A 21370-nucleotide genomic window follows, 5' to 3' on the forward strand; every position below is an offset into this window, starting at 1 on the left:
TACGTGATGAATGTCGTACCCACCGCAGACACAGAAGGAAACCTGCTAAAGAGAGTATAATGGATCATATTCAGCTGTCCATAAAACCACATACCATTGTATACTATGGATTTGTGGGATAATGCTGTAGAATTGGCAACATTTTGAGGCTAAGATCTATCGCAGTACCCCTGATTAGTTGTTTAATTTTAACAACAACAAAAAATCTTTAAATCAAATGATTTGTACATATTAATGTATGTATATATATAAAACTGTTGTATTTTATTGAAAAATTTATTTCATTATAAATACAAAAAGAAAACATTAAAGAATAAATTTAATGAAAACATCCGATCCTATTGTAAAACAATAAACATAATGTCCCCAGAAATATATATTAATTTTTGGCGGCTCGACCACGTTTCTTGGTTTCAATGGGTGCTAAAAATAAAAAAATAAACAACAAAACAACATTTAACATTGACACTTCGTTTAACTATATATCTGTACATCATATTTCTTAAAAATATTTATAACTTACCATCTTCTGGTATGGCAGTTAAAGTTGTATTAGGCGAACTTTTGTCCTTTGAACGACGAGGTCTTTGATGCTTTTCACTGCCAACTGAACTTGCTACGCTAGCACCATCATCATCAATCTCATCCTAACAACAAATAAATAAAAAATATTAATAACTTTTTAATGGGTGGCGAATGCGCAAGAGCTACCTTTTCTTTAATGGATCTTCTAGTTACGCGACGTTTGGTACCAGTAACACTCGAGGCAGTACTAACTTTCGATGACACCGACTCTGCATCATCACTATCGGCATGAGCGTTGGAGGCACGTGTAGAACGTGCTTTTGCTGTGCGTTTATTGGGTGGTGGAGAAATTGTAATTGCTTCTTTAGCCACTGCTTCTTGAGTCAATTTTTGTGACAGTGCAGTTGACTTTTCCATCATGGCCAATTGGGTGCGTGTCAGCCGACGTGATGTTGAATATGAAACATCAGAAACTGGAGAATGCTCACTTTTGGGTGAAGTTTTATTAATTTGTTCCTGACTTTCGCTCTGTACGTCTTCACTGACACTTTTTTTACGTTTATTGCCAATTCTTTTGCTGCTACTTGCCACGGGTGAAGCTGGAATACTTTCAGACTCTTCTTCTTGTACAGATAAAACACTACGACTTCTTAGAGTGCGTGGCGTAAGGGCAGCATTTGTTTCCGGCTGGGAGCTAATGCTATTGCGTCTTGTGCGTTTGGGTGTGAGAGGCAATTCAGTTAGAGTATTCGATATAGATGTTCGACGAGTACGTTTTGGTTGCACTAACTGATCGTTAGCACTTACTATCGAAGAATCTTGTTCACTATCCATTGAATTTAGACGCGACCTTAAGCGAGTGCGTGTTGATGGCGAGTCCAGACTTGCGGGATCTTCATTAATAGCATCCAATAAAACTGAACGACGACGTGTAGATATTTTGCCAGCTGTCGCTCCAGGAGGAACAGATGATCCCCGTGTTGCCTTTGAATTTGTTTCAGGACTTTCTGAGTCTTGTCTTTTTCCACGTTTGCTTGGTGTTTCAGTTTCGCCATCATCCATTTTATATTTTGGTTGTAAAGAACTTGCTCTTACACTGCGACGAGTACGTGGAGTAAGATTAGAAAACTCCTCAGATTCTGCAATTGTTTGTGGTGGAACAGATATGCCTCGTGTGTTTCTGCGTGGCGAAGAAACGGCAGCTACTTCTAAGTCCAAAGGAGGTACTGAGGAACCCCTTAAAGTTCGTCGTTTACGTGGCGTTGATATAGATGTGCCAGCAATATTTTCAAGTTCCTTAATTTTTAATTCCTCCCCTTTCTCCTCGATATTTTTACTAGTTTTTTGGGTTTCTGTGCTTATTTCTAATTTTTCTTGCTGCTTTTCTATTGCCTCTTTTTCGGCTAATTTAAGTTCTTCTGGTTTTTCCTTTTTAGAATCCGATCCATCCATTGAATCCTCCACCATCAGAGACATTGGTTCATCTTCTATTGCTTCGACTTTTTCGATAGTTTTGTCAACAATTTCTGGATTTGATAACTGAGACTCCACATTTTCAGATGAGACCACTTTAGCTTCAACACTTTTCGATTCAGACTTTACTGGTTCAATTATCTGTTCTGCACTTTCTGTTTCCGGCTGTTCTTTATTCTGCAGTTCCACTGCCTTTTCATTGTCGTTGACCTCGTTTGATTTAATAGAAGTATCCATCATTTCATTCTGTTGTTCATGTTGTATTTCAACTACTGAAACTTGTTCTTTGCGAATATCTGTCGTGGTCGTACTAACAGTTTCAATTATCTGTATTTCTACCTCTGCTGGTTTATTAGACACTATTGATACCGTATCAGGCTTTTGAGTAGAACTTATAACATCTAAATCAGAACATTCTGCCGTCGGCAATGTTTCTAAAGTAGAAGCTACAACTTCTACATCATCCTCTTCTTCAATTTGTGCATCATCCACTTGCGATTTCTCTTCTTTACCTTTATCAGTTATAATTTTACTATTTTCCTCTTCCACCACAACAGCCAATTTATCGACTACTTTTTCTGCATTTTCAGTAGCTAGAGGTGTTGTTTCGTACTCTACTACTTTAACATCATCACTATCGCTTTCTTCATAATAGTTGTCTTGTTGCTGTCGTACATCGGATGAAGAATCATCTATAAGTTGTATGACATCTTCATTTTCTGTATCGCTCGGATTATCTGTTTCGTCGATGGATAGTTCTTCATCATTACCATCTTCATCGTAGTCATAAGATTCGATATTTTCGCCAAGTTCAGAATTTTCTTCATCTTCACTATCATTGTTGGCATATTCATCTTCTTCTTGGTCAGTTAAAGATGGTGACGATGATGATGAAGACGATAATACAATACAATCATCATTTGATTCCTCTCTAACATCAATATTTGATTCCTTTTGTATTTCAATCAAATGTTCCTTCTTTTGTTCAGTGGTTTCATCATCAATTTGTTCTTCATCTCGGTCTTCGCATTCCATTTCTTCGATTTCTTCTTTCTCATCATCAGCCATATCCGTTTCTTTAATTTCTCTTGTGTCTTTTGCCGTTACCATTAAAGATGATTTAGTTTGTTGCAAAGAAGTTGAATCCAAAATTGAAAAATCATAGGTACTCATGCCTAAAGTGGTTTCCAACATTTGGCGTTTCTGTTCTTCGGTAGGCTTTTCAAGGTTTGTCTTTAACTTATCCATTGGCATGCTGGGCATAGCGAATACATTGTTAGAACCAGTATTAGTACATTCGAATGTTGTAAGAGAACCCAAAACTGTGGAACATTCTGAAAGTTTGGCCGGAGATGATGGTTTATTTTCTTCGGTCTTTGCTGGAGGAGCGGTACCAACTTTCGATGAAGATACTTTAGGTAAAAATTCATTGATTTTACTGCCTGCAAAAGTGCCATGAGAAGCAATACTGCCAAAACCGCTGGTTGTTTGAGTGACTTCGGTTTTAGAGTTGGATGAAGCCATTGATATGGGTTTCGTCAGAGTTTCGAAGGCTGTGACGTAAGCTACATTACTCGATTCTTTTCTAACAAATTCATCTGTTTTTTCTAAACTTTCAGAACTTACTCTTTCTAACGATCTTCTTGGAGAAATTCGGTGTTTTAATGACGACTCCAAAGCTGTGGTATAACCCAAATTACTTGCATTATTTACAGAAGTTAATTCTGTGTTTTTAGTTTGAGGTTCAGGGGATAGGGATTTTTCCGAACGTTCAGCCGATAGTCGGGCTAATGGTTTTCTTGGTTGAGGTCCGCTCATAAAGCTATATTTACTAAGATTTGAACAATCCAATTTTGAATTATTTTGCGATGACAAAGGTGAATAGAAATTCTCTTCCGATTGGTTGCTGGAACTGATAGAACTTTTGTTTGATTCCTCAGACACAGCTCTAGCAATTTGCTTGAATTTCGGTGAAGCAGAGAATGAACAAGGTCTTTTTTGTGCCTCCTCCTGAACAACATCCATTTGTTCCACTGTATCTTCGCTTTGCGTCACCTCTATGTGTACTGGGGCAGTGCTAACATCTGCAGAAGGAAGTCTAAAACGTAAATTCTTCTCTTCTTCTACAGGCTGCTCACGTTGCTGCTGCCCTGGTTCTGGTGTATTGGTCTTAAGAATTCCATGTATTTCGGGAGCAGTTGCTGCAATTCCTTCGGTCTCTTGACTATAGCCTCCAGATTTAGTAACTAACGGACGTGCTAATAAATCCAATGAATTTTTTCTAGTTTGTTCAACAGTTTGACTAGTTTGTTCTGGGCCAAAAGTAAATTCCGAAACATTTAAACTTGTCGAAGTTTTATTCATTTTCATAAAGTGTGATAAATCATCGACAATTTCTTGACCTATTAAACGTCTCTTCTTTTTGGGGTTTAATTTATTTTCAAGCTTTTGTCTTTCAAATTCATCGTTGTCATTATCCAGCACTTCACTTTCAATTAGTGAACGCTTCTCGGTGATTTTGTAGGCTTGTGGATAAGATATATTATTTTGGGCCAAATGATCTATGCAATTGGTATCGATCTGCGGTCTCCTTAAGAAAGGAGCATTATTTGAATTAAGCAAATGTTTTGCCTGCTTAGTTTGTTCTTCCATTTCACCCCAATAATAGGTTGCAAAGTGGGCGCTTAAAGCCGAACTGTGATATATACCCCCCAACAAACTATTCGCATTTTGTTTGATGAGTTGACAACTTAAGGGAACCGGTGATTTGTTATCAACTTCCTTTTTCTTTATTTTATTTTTTATGCGAAAATAAACATCTGTCAAACCCTGTGTAACGGGGGTCATGGTAGTATTGAAGGCAGACAATACCAAATTTGGTGTTTCCATTTGGTTGGTATGATGCAATGAACTTTTAAAACCCTTCGATTTGTTTGCCAGCTCATCCATATAAGAAACTGCTTCAATATATTTCGATTTCTGCAGTAAATAAACGAAATGCAGACTTTCGGCTCCTGGAGCTTTACTTCTTTTCAAAATACCTTGTAAAATTAAACCTTCTCTTTCGCTCAAGGCTAAATCCCTAATAACACCAAACTGACCATTGCAAAGACAACAAGTGAAAAACGTTTCCAATAGTGAATCATCATTTTTGGAACGTACAAAATGGAATGCTTCCGAAATAAGTTCATTGGCCAATAATGTATTCAACTTAAGTAGGGGCGAGATAAGCGAAGGCTGTGACTCTAGAATTCTTAATGCCAAATTACTAGCATTTTGATTTAAGAGAACTTCGATGAGCAACTCCACTTGCCACTGCGGATAACATTGATTTTTATTGAATGGCGAAATGAACTCATCAACGGCTGGCTGAAAATAAAAAATTAACAAATTCCATTATTAAATAAAGAAACAAATGAGTTTATAAGTAGACATTTTTACTTACCAAATATTGATCATGATCTAAATTCCAAAAAGCTTGCACCGTCTTGATTAAAGGTGCCGAAAGTTTAAACACACTGGGAAATTTTATAAAATTTGCCACCACATCTTTATAGGCCTCCTCATCGATGGCCATATTCAAATCCAAAAAGAAATACAACAAAATAGCACATTTGTTATCGTATTCTAAATCGGGTACCAACATAACACGTAGCATAGCTTCCAACGAGTTGGGAGGATACAAACCATCACCTTCATTTTCCAGCCAATACTCATGTAATACATTTCCTTTGCACACATGTTCGATAAATGAATCGATAAAGAGTAATCTACAACTGCCGGATTTTTTGGAAATAAACGATTCATTAATTTTAGCGTAATAGGAACGTTTATTTCTATACAACTCTTTGAGTTCTTTATAGGGATAGGGCACTAGATCATTGCCAGCATTGATTTTATCATTATGTGGAGAAGCTTCTGGCAAAAGTCCAATATTTAGTAGCCACAACAATATATCCTGATAACTAGAGGCCATAGATAAAGAACTGTGTTTATTTTCTAAATCGCTGTACACTGAAATTTTAAATTAAGTTCATAGGTAACATGTTCTCTGATTTCTCTACGATAGTAAATACCTCTCTCGGGAATTTGTTTTTTGGCATAAACCAAAACATCTTTCAAAAGATCTGATAACAATTTCAATTGTCGTGTTATAAAACCCAATTCTTTTTGTTCTCTACTATCCAAAGGATAGCCACCAAATTCAAATAGACTTTTGCAAAGATCATTACATCTGGCTTTTATGGCAGTAGCCCTTTTCCATATCCAGTCAGTTATGGTGGACAATGATAAACCAGTCGAAGCCGAAAAGTTACCCATAAAACTGCCATCTATCCATGATTTAGCACAATCTCGCAATAAGCTAACACAATTATGCTCCAAAGCCGCTGATAATAATATTTCATATTTGGCATTCTTCGAAAAAATGTAAATTATTACGAAAGGAATCTTGATCTATTTTCTAGAAAACTTACACGAGAAAATGTTGAATTCAAGTTCAAGTCTGTAAATTGAGGCATTAAACGAGTGCGCAAAATTTCATTAAAATAAAAATTTGGTTCCAAAAAGATGGCGGCATTACTGGATCTTAATAGATTGATTACCCTATTTTGAGCACCTTCCCAATTGTAACGCCTACAACCTTCCGTATGCAGTAATGAACCCTCTACAATAAATAACAAGATGTTAAATTTTGTTTCAGTTATCTTCACATAACTTACCAAAACTTAAAGAGTTGGGATAAAAATGTTCTTCAAATCTTTGCATTGAATTAAAATGTGCAATATTATTGGGATTTAGTAGAGTATGTAAACCGGTACATTCTCCATTTAATATGTAACCAGCCAAATAATTAGGATGTTTGCCATATTCCAGCACAAAAGGCATTTCTTCTTTATACCATTGATTTAAATCAAATATCAATAGTTTATTCTTACCCTCCAGCACTGATAACCACGATATGGCACACAAGCAATTTGAGTCATCTTCCCCATGACTGGATAATGTAGATATAGCTTGACATGCTAAAGCTACACTCTTTGTTGCCTCCAGAGGCAATTGTAAACGTACCGCACTAGTTTGAAATGACTTTTAAAAAAATAAACAACAACAAAGAAATTAAAAATTGTAATTTTACTTTAAGATAAGTTTTAAAATGTTACCTCAAAGTATGTAGCAGATTCATCTTCCTCCATTAAACGTTTCTCATACATTAAACTATGCAAAACAGCATGTAAATTTTCACCATTTTCATGAAGAGTCCATATATACAGACAGGGTCGTGGATCATCTGGTGGTTCAAGAAAATCCATTTTAACTAAAGCTGACATCGTTACCTCTGGCGTGGGCAGGGCGACATAAAATATTTGCAACTCTGCTAGATCATACAATGCCAAACGACCATCTTCTAGGCCTATTGCCAGACCCAATATTAAATCAATTGGTAGTATGCATTGTATTGAACATGGACTTTCAATGACTGCAATTTAATATTAGGATAATTTTAAAGGAGTTATAAATAAATTTAATTTTATTGCTTTTTCAATATTAAAGATAAATGTTTTCATAGATTTAAATAATTTAACGTCATGTCCCTAGAGGAAATTTAAATCAATGTCGCAATAAGTCTATGTTATTATCCTTGTAACAGTTCCACTGAAGGCGCTAGTCCTGCTGTCCTGTGTAAAAACTTTTGGTTGATACAGGGATGACAATCTTTGACCGAATATGACTAAGGTCGTTGTGGAGCAAAGATCAAATTGTCGTGGGAACGAAGACTATGTTGTAGGGTATTATAGTCTAAAGGGCGATCACTGTTCGAATCTTTTGCGTCTCGATCGCTCTGGTGTAATGCATAATTTCACACATTTGTTCTAAGTTTTACGTTGTCTGCATTGACCACATTGACGTTTTCATTAAATATATGCTGCACTTTATTGCGAAAGTTCAATTGTGGACAATTATGTAATTTTTTGATGGGAGCGATTTATGGGGTTTAGGGTTAGCACATTATGCCGTTTATTGTCAATAAATTATTCGTCCTTTGTATTAAAATAGTGACCCTTAGTTTGACATGTTCTATGCCAATTGGTATTCTTAAAGGAGGATATAGGATTAATAATATAAAGCGTTACAAACATCAGCATAACGGACAAATTACTCGTAATAACTAATATACAGCCCTGGCATTTTCCATTTCAAGTTTTTAGTACACACACTCAACATGGTAAGTTAAGTTTTATTAAAAAAAGGGTTGTTGCGAAGCATACACAATAAACACCTAAAGAAAAATGCTCATCAAATAATAATATATTCATGTTCAATAACTATGAAAATATTCTTTCAGGCGGGATTTAGCTTCGTTTAATACACAAAAGTTTTTATGAAAATCTATCTGATTTTCCTTCAACCGAAATAATGAATATTGCCTTTTAGCTTGATGTTGTTGTCTCTCTCTCTCTCTCTTAAGTTTTTGGGCTTCATAAGATCCCTTAAAGTTGTCACATTGTATGAATTTTTTAAATGAAACCTACATAATGAGGAAATGTTTTTGAATTTGAATGAACATTATTTCATTTTGAATGTCCTGTTGAAACAGGTCTGCAATATGCGTTCTCAATTGGCGATTCAACATCTAAATTATATTTTGCGATCGTTGGATTTAGACTCAATGAGTTCGTTGAATTTTGGTTAACCATAGATTGTGTACGACAGCGAAACAAATACATATGTAGTTAAATGTGACCAATGTAACAATGTTGTGACACCCGTTATAGTTGCTGTATTTTCAAGTCAGTTTTATTTATTAAACTAATAATAAAATTAAAAGTAAACATGTAATTAGTTCCACAACTAGTTCTAAAAAGCATTTTTTTGCCTGAACTTGTTCTAGTTAAGCGTTGAACCCAATCACTTTTGTTCAAAATTTTCACCTTCGAAACTGATTCTGATGAAGCGTTATGGAGTCAACACTATAATAATAATCTTTATATATAATAATGTTTATTTCAATTAATCAACCTCAGTATTAGTTCCAGCTTAAGAGAACATATACGCTTTATATAAAATTAGGGTATAATTTTTATACCCATCGTATAAGTTTGACATTCCATTTGTCACCCCATAAATATATTGTGGATCCTTATAGATAGAGGAGTGAGTAAAAAGTAACAAATCACCACCGGTTGCAATTTACGTATATGGATGCGCTGGTCCGGTTTACGTGCAATTTGCTCAAGTACTCGAGCTATCTAATCTTTTTTATTGTAGCACCATTGAGAAAAGATAAGTGTCATAAGCAAGCTCAAACTAATCCCGACAAAGGAAAAACCATAAATGTCGCCATACTACTGAGATAGATCTGTTGATACGGCAACAGCACCTAGAGGTCGTAGTCCGAAACACGGATCATTTTAAGCGCTGATTAATTAAAAAAGGCAGTGACGACCTTGCACCACACTACGTTTTGCCAAATCTTAGTTCAGAACACCTCTTCCGCCACCGCATCCATCACTCCATCCGTTAAAAACCGAAAAAAACTCTCACCCCATACACCCAATCTTTGCATTACAGTCCCGGCGGATTATAGATACTGGTAGCACCTATTTACTTAAAGAAAACATGCCCCGGGGGTTGTATCCATCTGCATGTTGAAATCAGTATTTAGAAGACCACAGATATCTTCGAGATCTGGTTCTTCAATAATTCTGTTAGACATGCTTTCGAGATGCAATAATAACGGAAATATGATCAAAAATCCGGATAATTCGTTATTTTTATATACAATAGATCTCCAAGGAATACCAAAATATATATTTTTAATAATTAATTTGCAATAAAGTGGTTAAAAAATGTGGATTAAGGTATCTTAAAGAAGGAAGTATATATAACCGAGGTTAAACCTATATTTATCGTCGACAAATTTGACTTTAAGAAGACATAACCAATTTTATGAACAAAATTGTATTCACATTGTTATTACGTCTCAAATATGTTCTAAACAGGGGGTTTCAGGCTCAATCCTTTTGACAAGTATGCTTTAGTAAATAATCGCATTCAGAAGTGAAATAAAAATGGTGATGAACTGTCAAAACGAATTACGAATGAGCCGTAAAAAAGGATTAATGGGCTATTGTCATTCAGAGTCCTAATTAAGTGGTGTGAACTTGGTATAATTCACAGTTAAAAATTTGTATGGCCAATTATATCATTCAATTTGTAATTGTGGTTGAAAGATGGATGAGAGCGTGAATGACGAATAACTGCATCGTGAGAAAATGGTATAATTAGATACCACAGGGTATACAGAGACGTCACAAGCAAAAAGCTATTTCATTCTCTTTCGCCCAAAACGAATTCAATGATTTTTTTAGCTGTATTTTATATACCTCTTCTCACCAAACAATTTCAAAATCAAAAAAAGCTGATTTTAGACTTTTTCAAATGTCAGAAGTTACATCTCTGTATACTTTGTGTTAGCTACTCTAATTCAGAGGCCGAATTAAGTAATTCAACTGTCGTGTGAACTTAGAAAACATAAATATTTTTTCGCGTCGACAACTTTTAAAAGCACTGAAAACAGTGTTAAAAGCACTATGTTAACACTATGCTAAACGTAGTTGAAAACTTAGCCGGCTTACAGTCGATTTTAAGCCGCCGCCGACATTTTTAGTGTCAGCCAACGACGCCGGCAATATTTGTCGGCGCAGGGCTCGGAGGCGCTGTGTCTGTTTTATCATCTCGCATAACACAAAGTATACCCTGTGTCCATAAGCGGATAATTGTTTTTGTTATTATTTTTTCCTCTACAAAGTCAAACATTGCCGATTGTCATTAATTTGACAGTTTATATTTTGATTAACATAAAAAAAACAAAAATATTCTAACATTAATGAAATGTGTGTAAATAATTAAAGTGCAGGAAAAAATTATAAAACTTCTCGACATAATTTTTCCATTGGTAAAAAAATTTTTCTTCATTTTTGTCGCTTGTAATTGTGTGTATTTTTCCTATGCTTGTGTTAGTGTATTTAAAACTTAAAATTTATGTCAGAAAGACAAACTGCTGGGTAAAAATTTACAGTGGGTTAGTAGAAGCAAAAATGGTATTCGAGTATTTTTGTGTGGAATAAAAATTATAATTAGCGAATTGTTGTTTATGTTTTCATAATACGCGGCAAAAAACTAATGTAAAGGCGGTAAATAAATGCAATTTGATAAACAAAAGAAACAATAATAAGAAAATACTTAATATTATGCGAAACAAATTACAAATAAAGATTTTATGAGAACTATTTATGGAAAATAAATAAGAGCCAAATACTGTATAACAAAATCATGTAGAAAATGGAAAAACCTTAAAATATGTAACTGTTTAAGTTACAGGTGATAGTAGTAGGTAGTGGTGGTTAACTGTATGATTTTGTTTACAACTAAGTAGCTAAACAAACAACACAATAATTAAACAAACCATGCGTGTGTTTAATCCAACCGACCTTTAGTTTTAAAATTGTTATCTTTATTTCTTTGTGTTAGACCCACTGTCCAACGCCACCAAAATTAAACAACTTAGCATTTTGGCTTTTTTTGTAAAAGAAAAAAACATCTATAAAATGTGAATGTAAATTTTTTTCTTCAGCAAAATTCTACTTTTTTTAATAATTAGAAATTAATTTTTCAGGTGAATTTTTCTGCTACAGTTTTTAATTAATTTTTAAATAAAAAATATATATGTTTACTATTTTTTCTTTAATATCCCTAATGGAAAAGGTAATACACTACAGTGTGGCTTCCCAAAAATTATGTGACGTCACAAAGCACCATTGTAGCCTGTGCTATGTATAAACTACATATAGTATACGAGTCAGTGGCCCTATAGTTTGCAAAATATAATAAAACATTTTAAGCGTTCAAAAGGGAAATAGTATGGATTTCTTTGAAAAACTTAATGGAATACAGATAATTTTAATGAAAAAGTTATTTTGAGATCTACACAATCTAAAATAGATAATTAAGATTAAGGATTTGCTGAAGTGCTAGTGCTAATTTGGAAAATGTACAATTAAATGTCAAGGGGACCTGCAAAGATTTTAGATTTTTACAATACATATTCTATTATGTAAATAGTAAAGGTTTATAGGGTAAATGCACCTAATGTCGGCATCACCCAGTAGTCGGCATCTTTTACATAAAAATGTAAATAAATAAGAAAAGCTGTACAAATTTATTAAGGTTTGATCTATATTTCATAGAAAATATGGTCTTTTTGCTTTATGAAATGAGTAAATTTAAGTAGGATTACTAATTTCCTCTATATTTGACGTTTTTTAGTGACAGCTTTGCAGCATTTGTAGTACTGTCAGTTTTCTTAAAAAAAATTTAGTATTAGTGCCACCTTAAACAAGTGAATATTTATATGAAATTAAATGATTTATTTGACAAAAATTGATTTAAATGAAAGAAAACAGTTGAAATATTCAATTTAAAGTGAAAAAGTTAGTTAAAAATATATTTTTTTGTAATTTTAATCGCTGCCGCCATTAGGAACACAATTTTTTATGAATTCTTATTGTCGGCATAGGGGTGCCGACTACTGGGTATTAAGTTCGATCATACGTATTCTATAGTCGGCACTCTAAAATTTATTATTTCTCTATAGAAAATTGGGTATATTACTATGTAAAATTTCTATATAACAATTTTCTCTTCAAAAATTATATGTATAACAGTTATTTTTGTAAAAAAATTATGTATAACACTTCTCTATAAAAATTTATGTATATTACAATTTCCTCTATAGAAAATTGATTGTACAACATTTGTTTCTATAGAGAATTATGTGTATACAATTTTTTTCTATAGAAAATTTTATGTATAACAATTTTTGATACAAAAAATTATGTGTATATCAGTTTTCTCTATGAAAAATTGTGTGTATACCCTTTTTTTCCTACAGAAAATTACTTCTATAATAGCTTTTTCTACAGAAGATTACAATTTTTTACTACAGAATATAATTTTCTATACAAAAGTTTTTTCTATTAAAAATTTTGCATATTAAAATTTTTTCTAACAAAATTGCTTCTTAACTGTGTTTTTACAAAAAAATTATGAGTATAACTTTTTTTTTTCTATAGAAAATTCCTAGTATGACAATTTTTCTACAGAAAAGTGTTCTTATTATAATATCCTCTATGAAACTTACGTTAAATTTTTTCCTATAGGAAATTGCATATTTTTATAAAAGATTTTCTTTAAAAAACAGTACATATAACACTTTTCCCTATAAAAAATTACTTTTTTCTCTAACAAAAAATATAATATTGTACAGAAAATTGCATGTATAACTCTTTTTCTATAGAAAAAAAATGTTATTATGTATACTTATTACAATTATAATTATGTTCATAACATATTTTTCTACAGAAAAAACGATATTATTACAGTTATTTCTATAGAAAAAATTTAATTAAATATTTTCTTTGGAAAATTGTGTATATATCACTTTTTTCTATAAATAAATATGATTTTTTCAAACAAAAAATCTACTGCCGACTATAGGGACATTTTTTGTCGAACTTAGGAACACTGGTGCCGACTATTGGAAAATGTGGAGTTTTTAACAAAATTTACAAATTACTAAAAACTAGTTATTTGTTTTTCAAAAAAGGTAAATAGATCTAAAACTTAACTAAACACATAATTGAAATAACTAAAAATCATCGTAATAACATTTACCGACTCTTTAGGGGGATAGTTTGAAAAAGAGAAAAAAGTTAAACTGCCGACTATTGGTACATTTACCCTATGTTTCTTATCTGATTCTAAACAACTACATGTGGGAAAGTATAGTACGTTATGGACGACCCATATGATACCCTACACCAGTTATAAATATGAATTTTCTTTTAAATAAAATTTATGAAACACAAACCTGGTTTTCTGAAAGACACTTTAATAAAAATATAGGTTGATCCAAAAAATTTAGTGGGGGCATGTTTTTATCAGAGATCGTCGGTAGAATCATACAAGTCTTATACATATAAACTAGCAGAACTAAATTTTGGCAATTTTGTTAAGCTCTGGAACTATCATCGGCGGTTCTGGTTGTACAGGGATAAGGTTTAATAATTTCAACCTAGGCCCTTAAAAGGCAAAATGACATTAAATTAAATTTCGTATGGAAGACATGGCTCAATGGGCTCTGGAAACGATTCTAATTGATCATATGGTAGGTATATACCCTATACAATATACCCTACCCACTAAAGAGGTATGGGGTATAAATATTTAGGAATTTATCCTAACAGTTGTAACTTTCTCGAATTAGACGATATTTTTAATATATTTAATACTTTTCTAAATGAATTAATTTTATAAATAAAAATATATTTTATAATTAAACACACAATTAGTATAAATTATCCACAAATTACAAGCGCATTAAAAACTAAAGTATAAATTCATTTCAACTATGTATTATTAAACATAAATTTCTTTTACAAAAAAATAAAACAAAATTAGAAACCTTTAATAAGAAAAAATGAATCCGATTAATGATGAAATGCCTATAAAAGATGGTAATCCCACAGATGGCCCAAAAGAAATAGACTCCGAAAAAACAATAGAATTATCCAAAAAAATAAATGAAAATTCCGAGGAAGTAATAAAAACAATTGAAGAAATCGCTTCTACCGATACAACAAGTACGAAACACAATGAAAATGAAGAAAAAAATAAAGAAATAGAAAAAACACAAATTCTCGAAGAGCATGTAAATATGCCTGATGATGAAAAAAAGATTAACGATCACGATGAAAAGGATATTGTGGAAGAAATAAAAAGAAAACCTGATGAAGAAAACGCAAACAAATTGGATGAAAATAATTCTAAACTAAATTTAGATAAAGTAAATAAAGATCAAAATAAGGCTCCTGAACCTGTTGTTGAACAACAAACAGAATCATTATTGAAAAATGATGATGAGACGAAAACAGTTGACGTCGCTACAAACATTGTAAAAGAAAATGAAAATAATAAAACAAATAGTGTTACGGAAGCAAATGAAGAGGTGGAAGAAATTGAAGAATATGAAGATGTCGAAGATGTTGAAATACCCGGCGATGGAGATGTTGATGAAATAATTGTTCCCGATGAAGCCGAAGCTGAAGATTTAACTGACGATAAAGATGATAATATCCTTGACAAGTCCCTTAATGAGGATGAGGAAGAAGATATAACAAAAGACAGTGAGACAGAAGATAATGACCTCGACACATCTTCACATGAGGAAGAAACGACCAAAAGCAGTGAAGCCGTCGAAAAAGATGAAAATGAATTATCTACAGCCGAGGAAGAAAGTGACAAAAAATCACTTAATAATGATCATCAAGATGATACTTGTTCGAAAGACTACGAAGAAGAAAGAGCTATTGAAAATGTACCAATTGAGCCGGAATTGGTTGCCATAGAAGAAGGTATTAAAAATACCGAAGAAACCAATACAAATGACGAACAACTTAATGAAGATACCAGCAGTCAAACAACCCTTTATGATCCCTTAAATTGTATAGTTAATTTGGAACAAGACGACGAAGATACCGACATTGTTAAGGCAGCTGAAAATGAAAATTCGTTGGAAAATAATGATGAAGATAAGGCTGCTAACGATGATGACGATGAAGATGACGAAGTACAATTTATTGAAACACGTAATTCTCCAATTTGCATAGAATCAGACGACGATGATGGCAATTCTAAAGATACCACTGAGACTTCTTATAGTTCGAGTATTATTAGGACTGATAATAGGAAACAAACTATAAGTACGCCGACAGCCACAGTAACTGTTCCCAAAAATATAACTGTAACTCGTACAAGTGCTAGAAAGTCAACAGCTAAACCTTCACAACCACCACAACAAAGTCCAGGCAACAACAGTCCCGTGCCACAAGTAAGAAATAAACCTAAGAACTTTAGTTATTTGCAAAAATCCACCAATTACAAACGATCTTCGGCAGCTCCATCAACACAACACATCGTCGATTGCATTGAACTATTGGATAGCTCTGATGAAGAGTCGCCATCTTTGCGTAAACCTCAGCCAAAAACTCCTCAAAAACGTACACTATTGGCAGCCAAAGGAAATTATTATAAAACTAACAGCAAGACTACAAATCCGGGCAGTAATCGTCTACCCAACAATTTTGCACCACATGTAAGACAACAGGCTAAAAAGCCAGCTCCTCCACCTCTGCCACCTCCAACGCCCCAATCAAATTTCTTAAATGCCGTTCAACTTCAACCAGCTTCAGTATCGGGTTCCAATCCTCCAGCTTTCTCTGCTTTACTCTCGAATAAAAATGTTATTATACCAAATGCTTTTTACGGTAACCCGCCCAACGTAAGAGGCACTGCTGAAACAGAACTAGATCGACGTTATTGCAGATGGTTGGAAAATTTTCTAAATCAATTTTGTAAACCTCAATTTGTGGCCACACATTCCTGCTTTGTGTTCTTACAAAGAGCTCTAAAGTACAAGGATTTCGTTCGCATCAAAACCATACGCACCAACATGAATAGTCATTCCCAAAACGCTAGTAATCAAATTAATGGCCAATTAATGACAGATCTAAGGACGATATTTTTGAAAAACGTTAAAAAATTAACTAATTATGGTCGTCGTTTCTGTGAGTTAACATGCTCTTCGGCACATGGAAAAACTGTAGCGCTTATGGCTCATGCTATCAGTGGCAAAGTTACCTTAAAGACTTGCAATTTTGATATACCCAAAACGGGAAATGCTGCTGTTACTTCCGCTCCATCGTCTTCTAATACCAATGCAACTTCTTTAACGCGAAAGCGACAACTTGAAGAGGATGAGGACGAGTATACACCAGATAAGTCGAAACTTAAGACAAAAGCCGTGTCAGCTTCTGAGAATGGCGATGAAGATAGCGGCGAAACAGGCGATGATCGTAAACGATCTTTGCGTACAAAGCGCACAAAGCGTTTAGACAATAGTTTTAGTTATAATGAAGATGACTTATTGGCTGAGTATGAAATTGACGATGAGGACGATCAAAAATTGGCCCAAATAGAAATACAACGCAAAATAGAACAAAAACGTTTGGAAGCCCAAAAGCAAAGGCAGCAACAGGCCAAATCATTTGAAAGTGCATTTATACAGGCTTTCGCCAAAAGCATAGACGGACCTACAACATCAACAAACTCTACAAAAAATTGTAAATATATTAAGATTTTCGAAAAATTTATAGGAAATGTGTTTACTTTTATTTTAAATTTATTTCAGCTTCAACGCAACGTTTACGATTTAAAAATACGACAACAGCTACAGCTACTAGTATAAGACAGTATACGGCCAACAATGATGCCGAAGATCTACTGAAGGCAACGTGGATTGAAAATCTGGAAAATGATGATACTCAGGTTATATCCGACGATGATGAGCCCAAGGAGCATCGTATTTATAAGCAACAGAAGCAAAAACAACAAAAACAATTGCAACAACAGCAGGAGTATTATACACAAACAACTAAGTTACCTAACAGACATAGCACCAACCCCAGTCCCAGAAATAGCAGCAGGACATCAAGCCGTAACCAACAGGAAGAAATAATTACAGGTGATGATGACTATGAGGAGAACAATTACATTTCAAACAGTCCCACAAACATTGACCCACTTCATTGGCCCAAAAACGTCGATCCACAAATGCATGTCCACGGCAAACATAAAGATAGATGCGTCATTTGCAATCTTAACTGTCAACGTCTGGTACATCACTATGTAAATGAACATCGAGGCTGCGAAGTCTACAACTCGCGTTTATCTTCATCACAGCTAAAATTACTGAAACAGGGCAATTGCACTGTTTCCAATGTCAGTCTTTACAAAAACGGCCAGTTCCAGTACGAAGCATTCTGTATATTTTGCCAGAAACAATCACGTTTTATGTTGCCCTATTGGTATCAACATTTTACCATGCACACAGGGGAATATGCTTATCGTTGTTCAGGTTGTGGCATTCGCAAGCCAACTCGTTCTCTACTCAACCAACATCAAACACAAGGTTGTCCCGATGCTGGCGGCATTATACAAGATTATGCACATGATTCGAAATCGATGCAAATTGAGGCCAGAATATGTACGCTATGCAATTATGTACAAATGCACCGTACTAATATTGTGAAACATTTACATCTTCAGCATAATATAAAACAGATTCTACCAAAACATATACAAACAATAGTGCTCATGAAGACTCAAGCAACATTGTCACCAGCAACGTCAATGCCATCACCATCCTCCTCATCAAATCATCATAACAAAAATTTGTATAATGCCAATCAATCTTATGGTCGGCCGCAAGCCACATATAGCCAAAACACATATATTATAGATGACGATGACGAAGAAATCACACCGGAAAACCCAACATCAACAAATTCTGAAAACCATTATTACAACTATATACCGCCATACATGCAAGCAGCAGTAAACTCCGGTAACTTTTCAATCGAAGATGTCGATGCCGGCGAAGATTTATCATTTATGATTTGTGGAATGTTAGATGTACAAATGAATTCCGAGTAAAATGAAATAATTTTGATCAAAGTTATTAAAGTAATAGTTTAAAACAATCACAATTACACAACAGCAACATACAAAAGTGACTTTATCAAATTAATTCCTAAGAGTTCATGTAGTTTTATACATTTTCCTCTAGCAATGTAATTTATAACTTCTAATTAATTTTAAAGATTGAAAAGAAAAATATTGTTATATAAACAAAACAAACAGCATCAATTAATTATATAAATAATTATAGAATAAAAAAAAGTATATACATAATACAACAAACAATACTAAATGTGTTGACATAATGGGAAGGTAGAGTTATCTGTCGAAGAATGAATATCGAGTATTTTTTAAGTTTATCATTAAATAAAAAATAGTTTAAAATACTGTTAGAATTAAATTAACAAATAATAATAATAACTATTATTTATAACAGTGTTGTTTTATTTAATGATTATTTTAAATAAAATATAAATGTTTTTCTAACAAATGACGAGTGTGTAGTTAAAAACGTATGCAAGTTGCTTAATTAAACTAAAAAAAGAGTGTTGACAGTGAAAACATTAAAAATGTCAATCATTAAGTTCCAACAAAATTTTAAACTTAAAAAGTGTTAATTTTTTCCATCTCAAGATTTTGTGCAGAATTTTTACATAAGCGTCCTTTTCCATTGCATGTATTGTTTGAAATAGCTAGCAAATTGCTTGAAATTTTGTACAGTTAAGGATAGTAAAATGTTTTACTATACACCATAGACACTTCAATTCAAAGTACAGTACTTCCAAGTTTAGACTGAACAAAGTTTCATAAAATTATTTCAAAATTGAAGGTATTGGAACAACATTTTTGCGTAATTAACATTAATCATCATCTTAATGTACAATCCAACTAGATATTTTCAAAAATTTTATAAACTTTTTCTTAAAGAAATTCCAATTAGAAATTTGGTGAAATATTCACATAAGAATGAATTATTAATGCAACTAGTTGTATGTAACATATTGTGAAATATTGAGTGGCAGGCCTAAACTATTGCATGACATTTTTTAAACAGATTTCAACACTAAAATGTTTTTAAATAAAGATTTTCACTTACCCTCCATTTGCAATCCAAAATGTATTCCATCCTGCTGACACTGACGAAAATTGCGATGTATTTCTGTTAAGGGCAAACTATAGTCAACAATGTGGCATGGAACAAAATTGTCTTCTTGCAATTCATTTTGAAGTGACATAACTTTTTGCATATTCAAATCAAGTAAAACAATAACACCTTCCTCACTTCCAACAGCCAAACAACCGTCAAAATTTTGCAAAAGACTTCGACGACAAGTCGGCGAATCCATAAAGCGTGCACACGTAATGTGTAAACTTAATTCAATACAACTCAATACACTACTCAGCTCTACGGAGTACAAGGCCACAAAACTACCACCGCCACCTGGTCCACGAAAGCTCTCGAGAACTACTGCCAACAGCATGTATTCAGGATTGTTGGGAAATACTTCCTCCACACATTTAATGCAGCAACTCTCATAGCCACGGGATTCACAAAAGTCATAACTAGAAATTGTTTGTCCATTGCGCAATGAAACAATTTGTAAGACCGAATTTCTAGCCAACCAGGCCCATTCACCATGTCGTATAATACCACCAAGTTTTTGACCTTTGCAAATGAAATAAATATTAGTTTTCAACTAAAAACTATTGGTAATCATTAAGACCAACCTATAAACAATTCCTCAGCATCTGGCGATTGAGGGGGGCTTGTTAACGGCACATACGGCAAATCTGTAAATTTCACTGTGTGCCGGCCATCAACTTCTATGTCGTGCCACTCCATAATACCAACAAAAATATCTGACAAAGATATGTATTTGGAAACTTAAAAATCTGAATAGTTACTACTTTAATTAGATGTTATGATTTTTGTTTAATTTTTTATTTATTTATATCTTTTTCTCAACAAACTTCACGTTTCGCGCCAGAGCCCTGCGCCGACATAAATTAATGGCGACGTCAAGAGACAATAAACATTTGGGCGACGGCTTAATGCGATGTTTTCGTCTATGTTTTTTAATTTTTTCAACAATATTAAATAAAAACTCCGAATAATTTGGAAGCAAATATTTTAAATATTTTTAAATTAAATTGGATTTTTAAATTGTTTCAATAATAATCTGCCGCGTCTAATGTGGGTATTTTTTTGATATTTGTTTGCCATATTTTTATATAAATCTGAAACACTATATATAAAAATAGTTTTTCCTTAAAATATATGATACGTAGCATTTTTTTAGATTTTTGATCACATTAGAGTAATTTATGACTCGGGAGAAAATGGTACCCTATCCGCGATAGGTACCATTGTATATAATATAATATGATAATATATTTATGATTGTTGTACATTTGTGTAATGTTTTACGATAAACCCAGATTTGAATCATTAATAGGAATCAAATAAAAACCCCACTTTACGATTTTTGAAGATTTGTTAACAGTTTCCCAGATACAAAAACGTTTGTGCTAAAGAGTTCGCCCATTTTTTTCCGAAATTTTCAAATTGATGCTCAAATTCTTCGTACAAAATCTAATCCACCAATTTATTACACAGATGTTCACATGGATGTCAAATAGTTTCTCAGATATAGGAATTTTTATATTTATGAAGGTCCGCCCATTTTTCTCTTATATATTACTAATTTCAACAGTTTCCCGTATAAACAAATTTTAATATTTATCTTATATAGCTAATTAGTAATTTAGTTGG

General features: G+C 33.3%; 2 protein-coding genes across 3 annotated transcripts; one reads left to right on the forward strand and one right to left on the reverse strand.

Annotated features, from left to right (window-relative positions):
• Window positions 1-348: 348 nt before the first annotated feature.
• On the reverse strand, window positions 349-20610 carry LOC111675005 (protein ELYS homolog). Its single transcript, XM_023435697.2, has 10 exons — window positions 20326-20610; window positions 19694-20263; window positions 7161-7477; window positions 6720-7086; window positions 6474-6664; window positions 6075-6414; window positions 5444-6012; window positions 712-5367; window positions 524-647; window positions 349-423 (listed from the first exon to the last, which is right to left on the reverse strand). The coding sequence occupies exons 1-10, from the start codon at window positions 20438-20440 to the stop codon at window positions 380-382; spliced, it is 7293 nt and encodes a 2430-aa protein (XP_023291465.2). The 5' UTR covers window positions 20441-20610; the 3' UTR covers window positions 349-379.
• Window positions 10721-19030, forward strand: LOC111675006. Of its 2 annotated transcripts, none has more exons than XM_023435698.2 (3): window positions 10721-10957; window positions 14521-17240; window positions 17309-19030. In XM_023435698.2, exons 2-3 carry the CDS (start codon window positions 14540-14542, stop codon window positions 18610-18612), a joined length of 4005 nt encoding a protein of 1334 aa, XP_023291466.2. In that variant the 5' UTR covers window positions 10721-10957; window positions 14521-14539; the 3' UTR covers window positions 18613-19030. The 2 variants fall into 2 exon arrangements, with proteins under 2 accessions (XP_023291466.2, XP_046803278.1); XM_046947322.1 differs by lacking the exon at window positions 10721-10957 and adding an exon at window positions 13434-14227.
• Window positions 20611-21370: the final 760 nt, after the last annotated feature.

This window comes from Lucilia cuprina, chromosome 3 (genome assembly GCF_022045245.1).
Source record: "Lucilia cuprina isolate Lc7/37 chromosome 3, ASM2204524v1, whole genome shotgun sequence".
NCBI classification, from domain to species: Eukaryota; Metazoa; Arthropoda; class Insecta; order Diptera; family Calliphoridae; genus Lucilia; species Lucilia cuprina.

What these genes read in the sequence shown, in the direction of transcription:
- LOC111675006 (XM_023435698.2), top strand. Translation starts at nt 14,540, where the DNA reads ATGAATCCGATTAATGATGAAATGCCTATAAAAGATGGTAATCCCACA. An exon ending in AACAAACTCTACAAAAAATT is followed by an intron (nt 17,241 to 17,308) that starts GTAAATATATTA and finishes AATTTATTTCAG; the next exon opens with CTTCAACGCAACGTTTACGA.
- LOC111675005 (XM_023435697.2), bottom strand. Translation starts at nt 20,440, where the DNA reads ATGGAGTGGCACGACATAGAAGTTGATGGCCGGCACACAGTGAAATTT. An exon ending in AATCTGCTACATACTTTGAG is followed by an intron (nt 7,087 to 7,160) that starts GTAACATTTTAA and finishes TTTTTTTAAAAG; the next exon opens with TCATTTCAAACTAGTGCGGT. An exon ending in TCCCAACTCTTTAAGTTTTG is followed by an intron (nt 6,665 to 6,719) that starts GTAAGTTATGTG and finishes TATTTATTGTAG; the next exon opens with AGGGTTCATTACTGCATACG.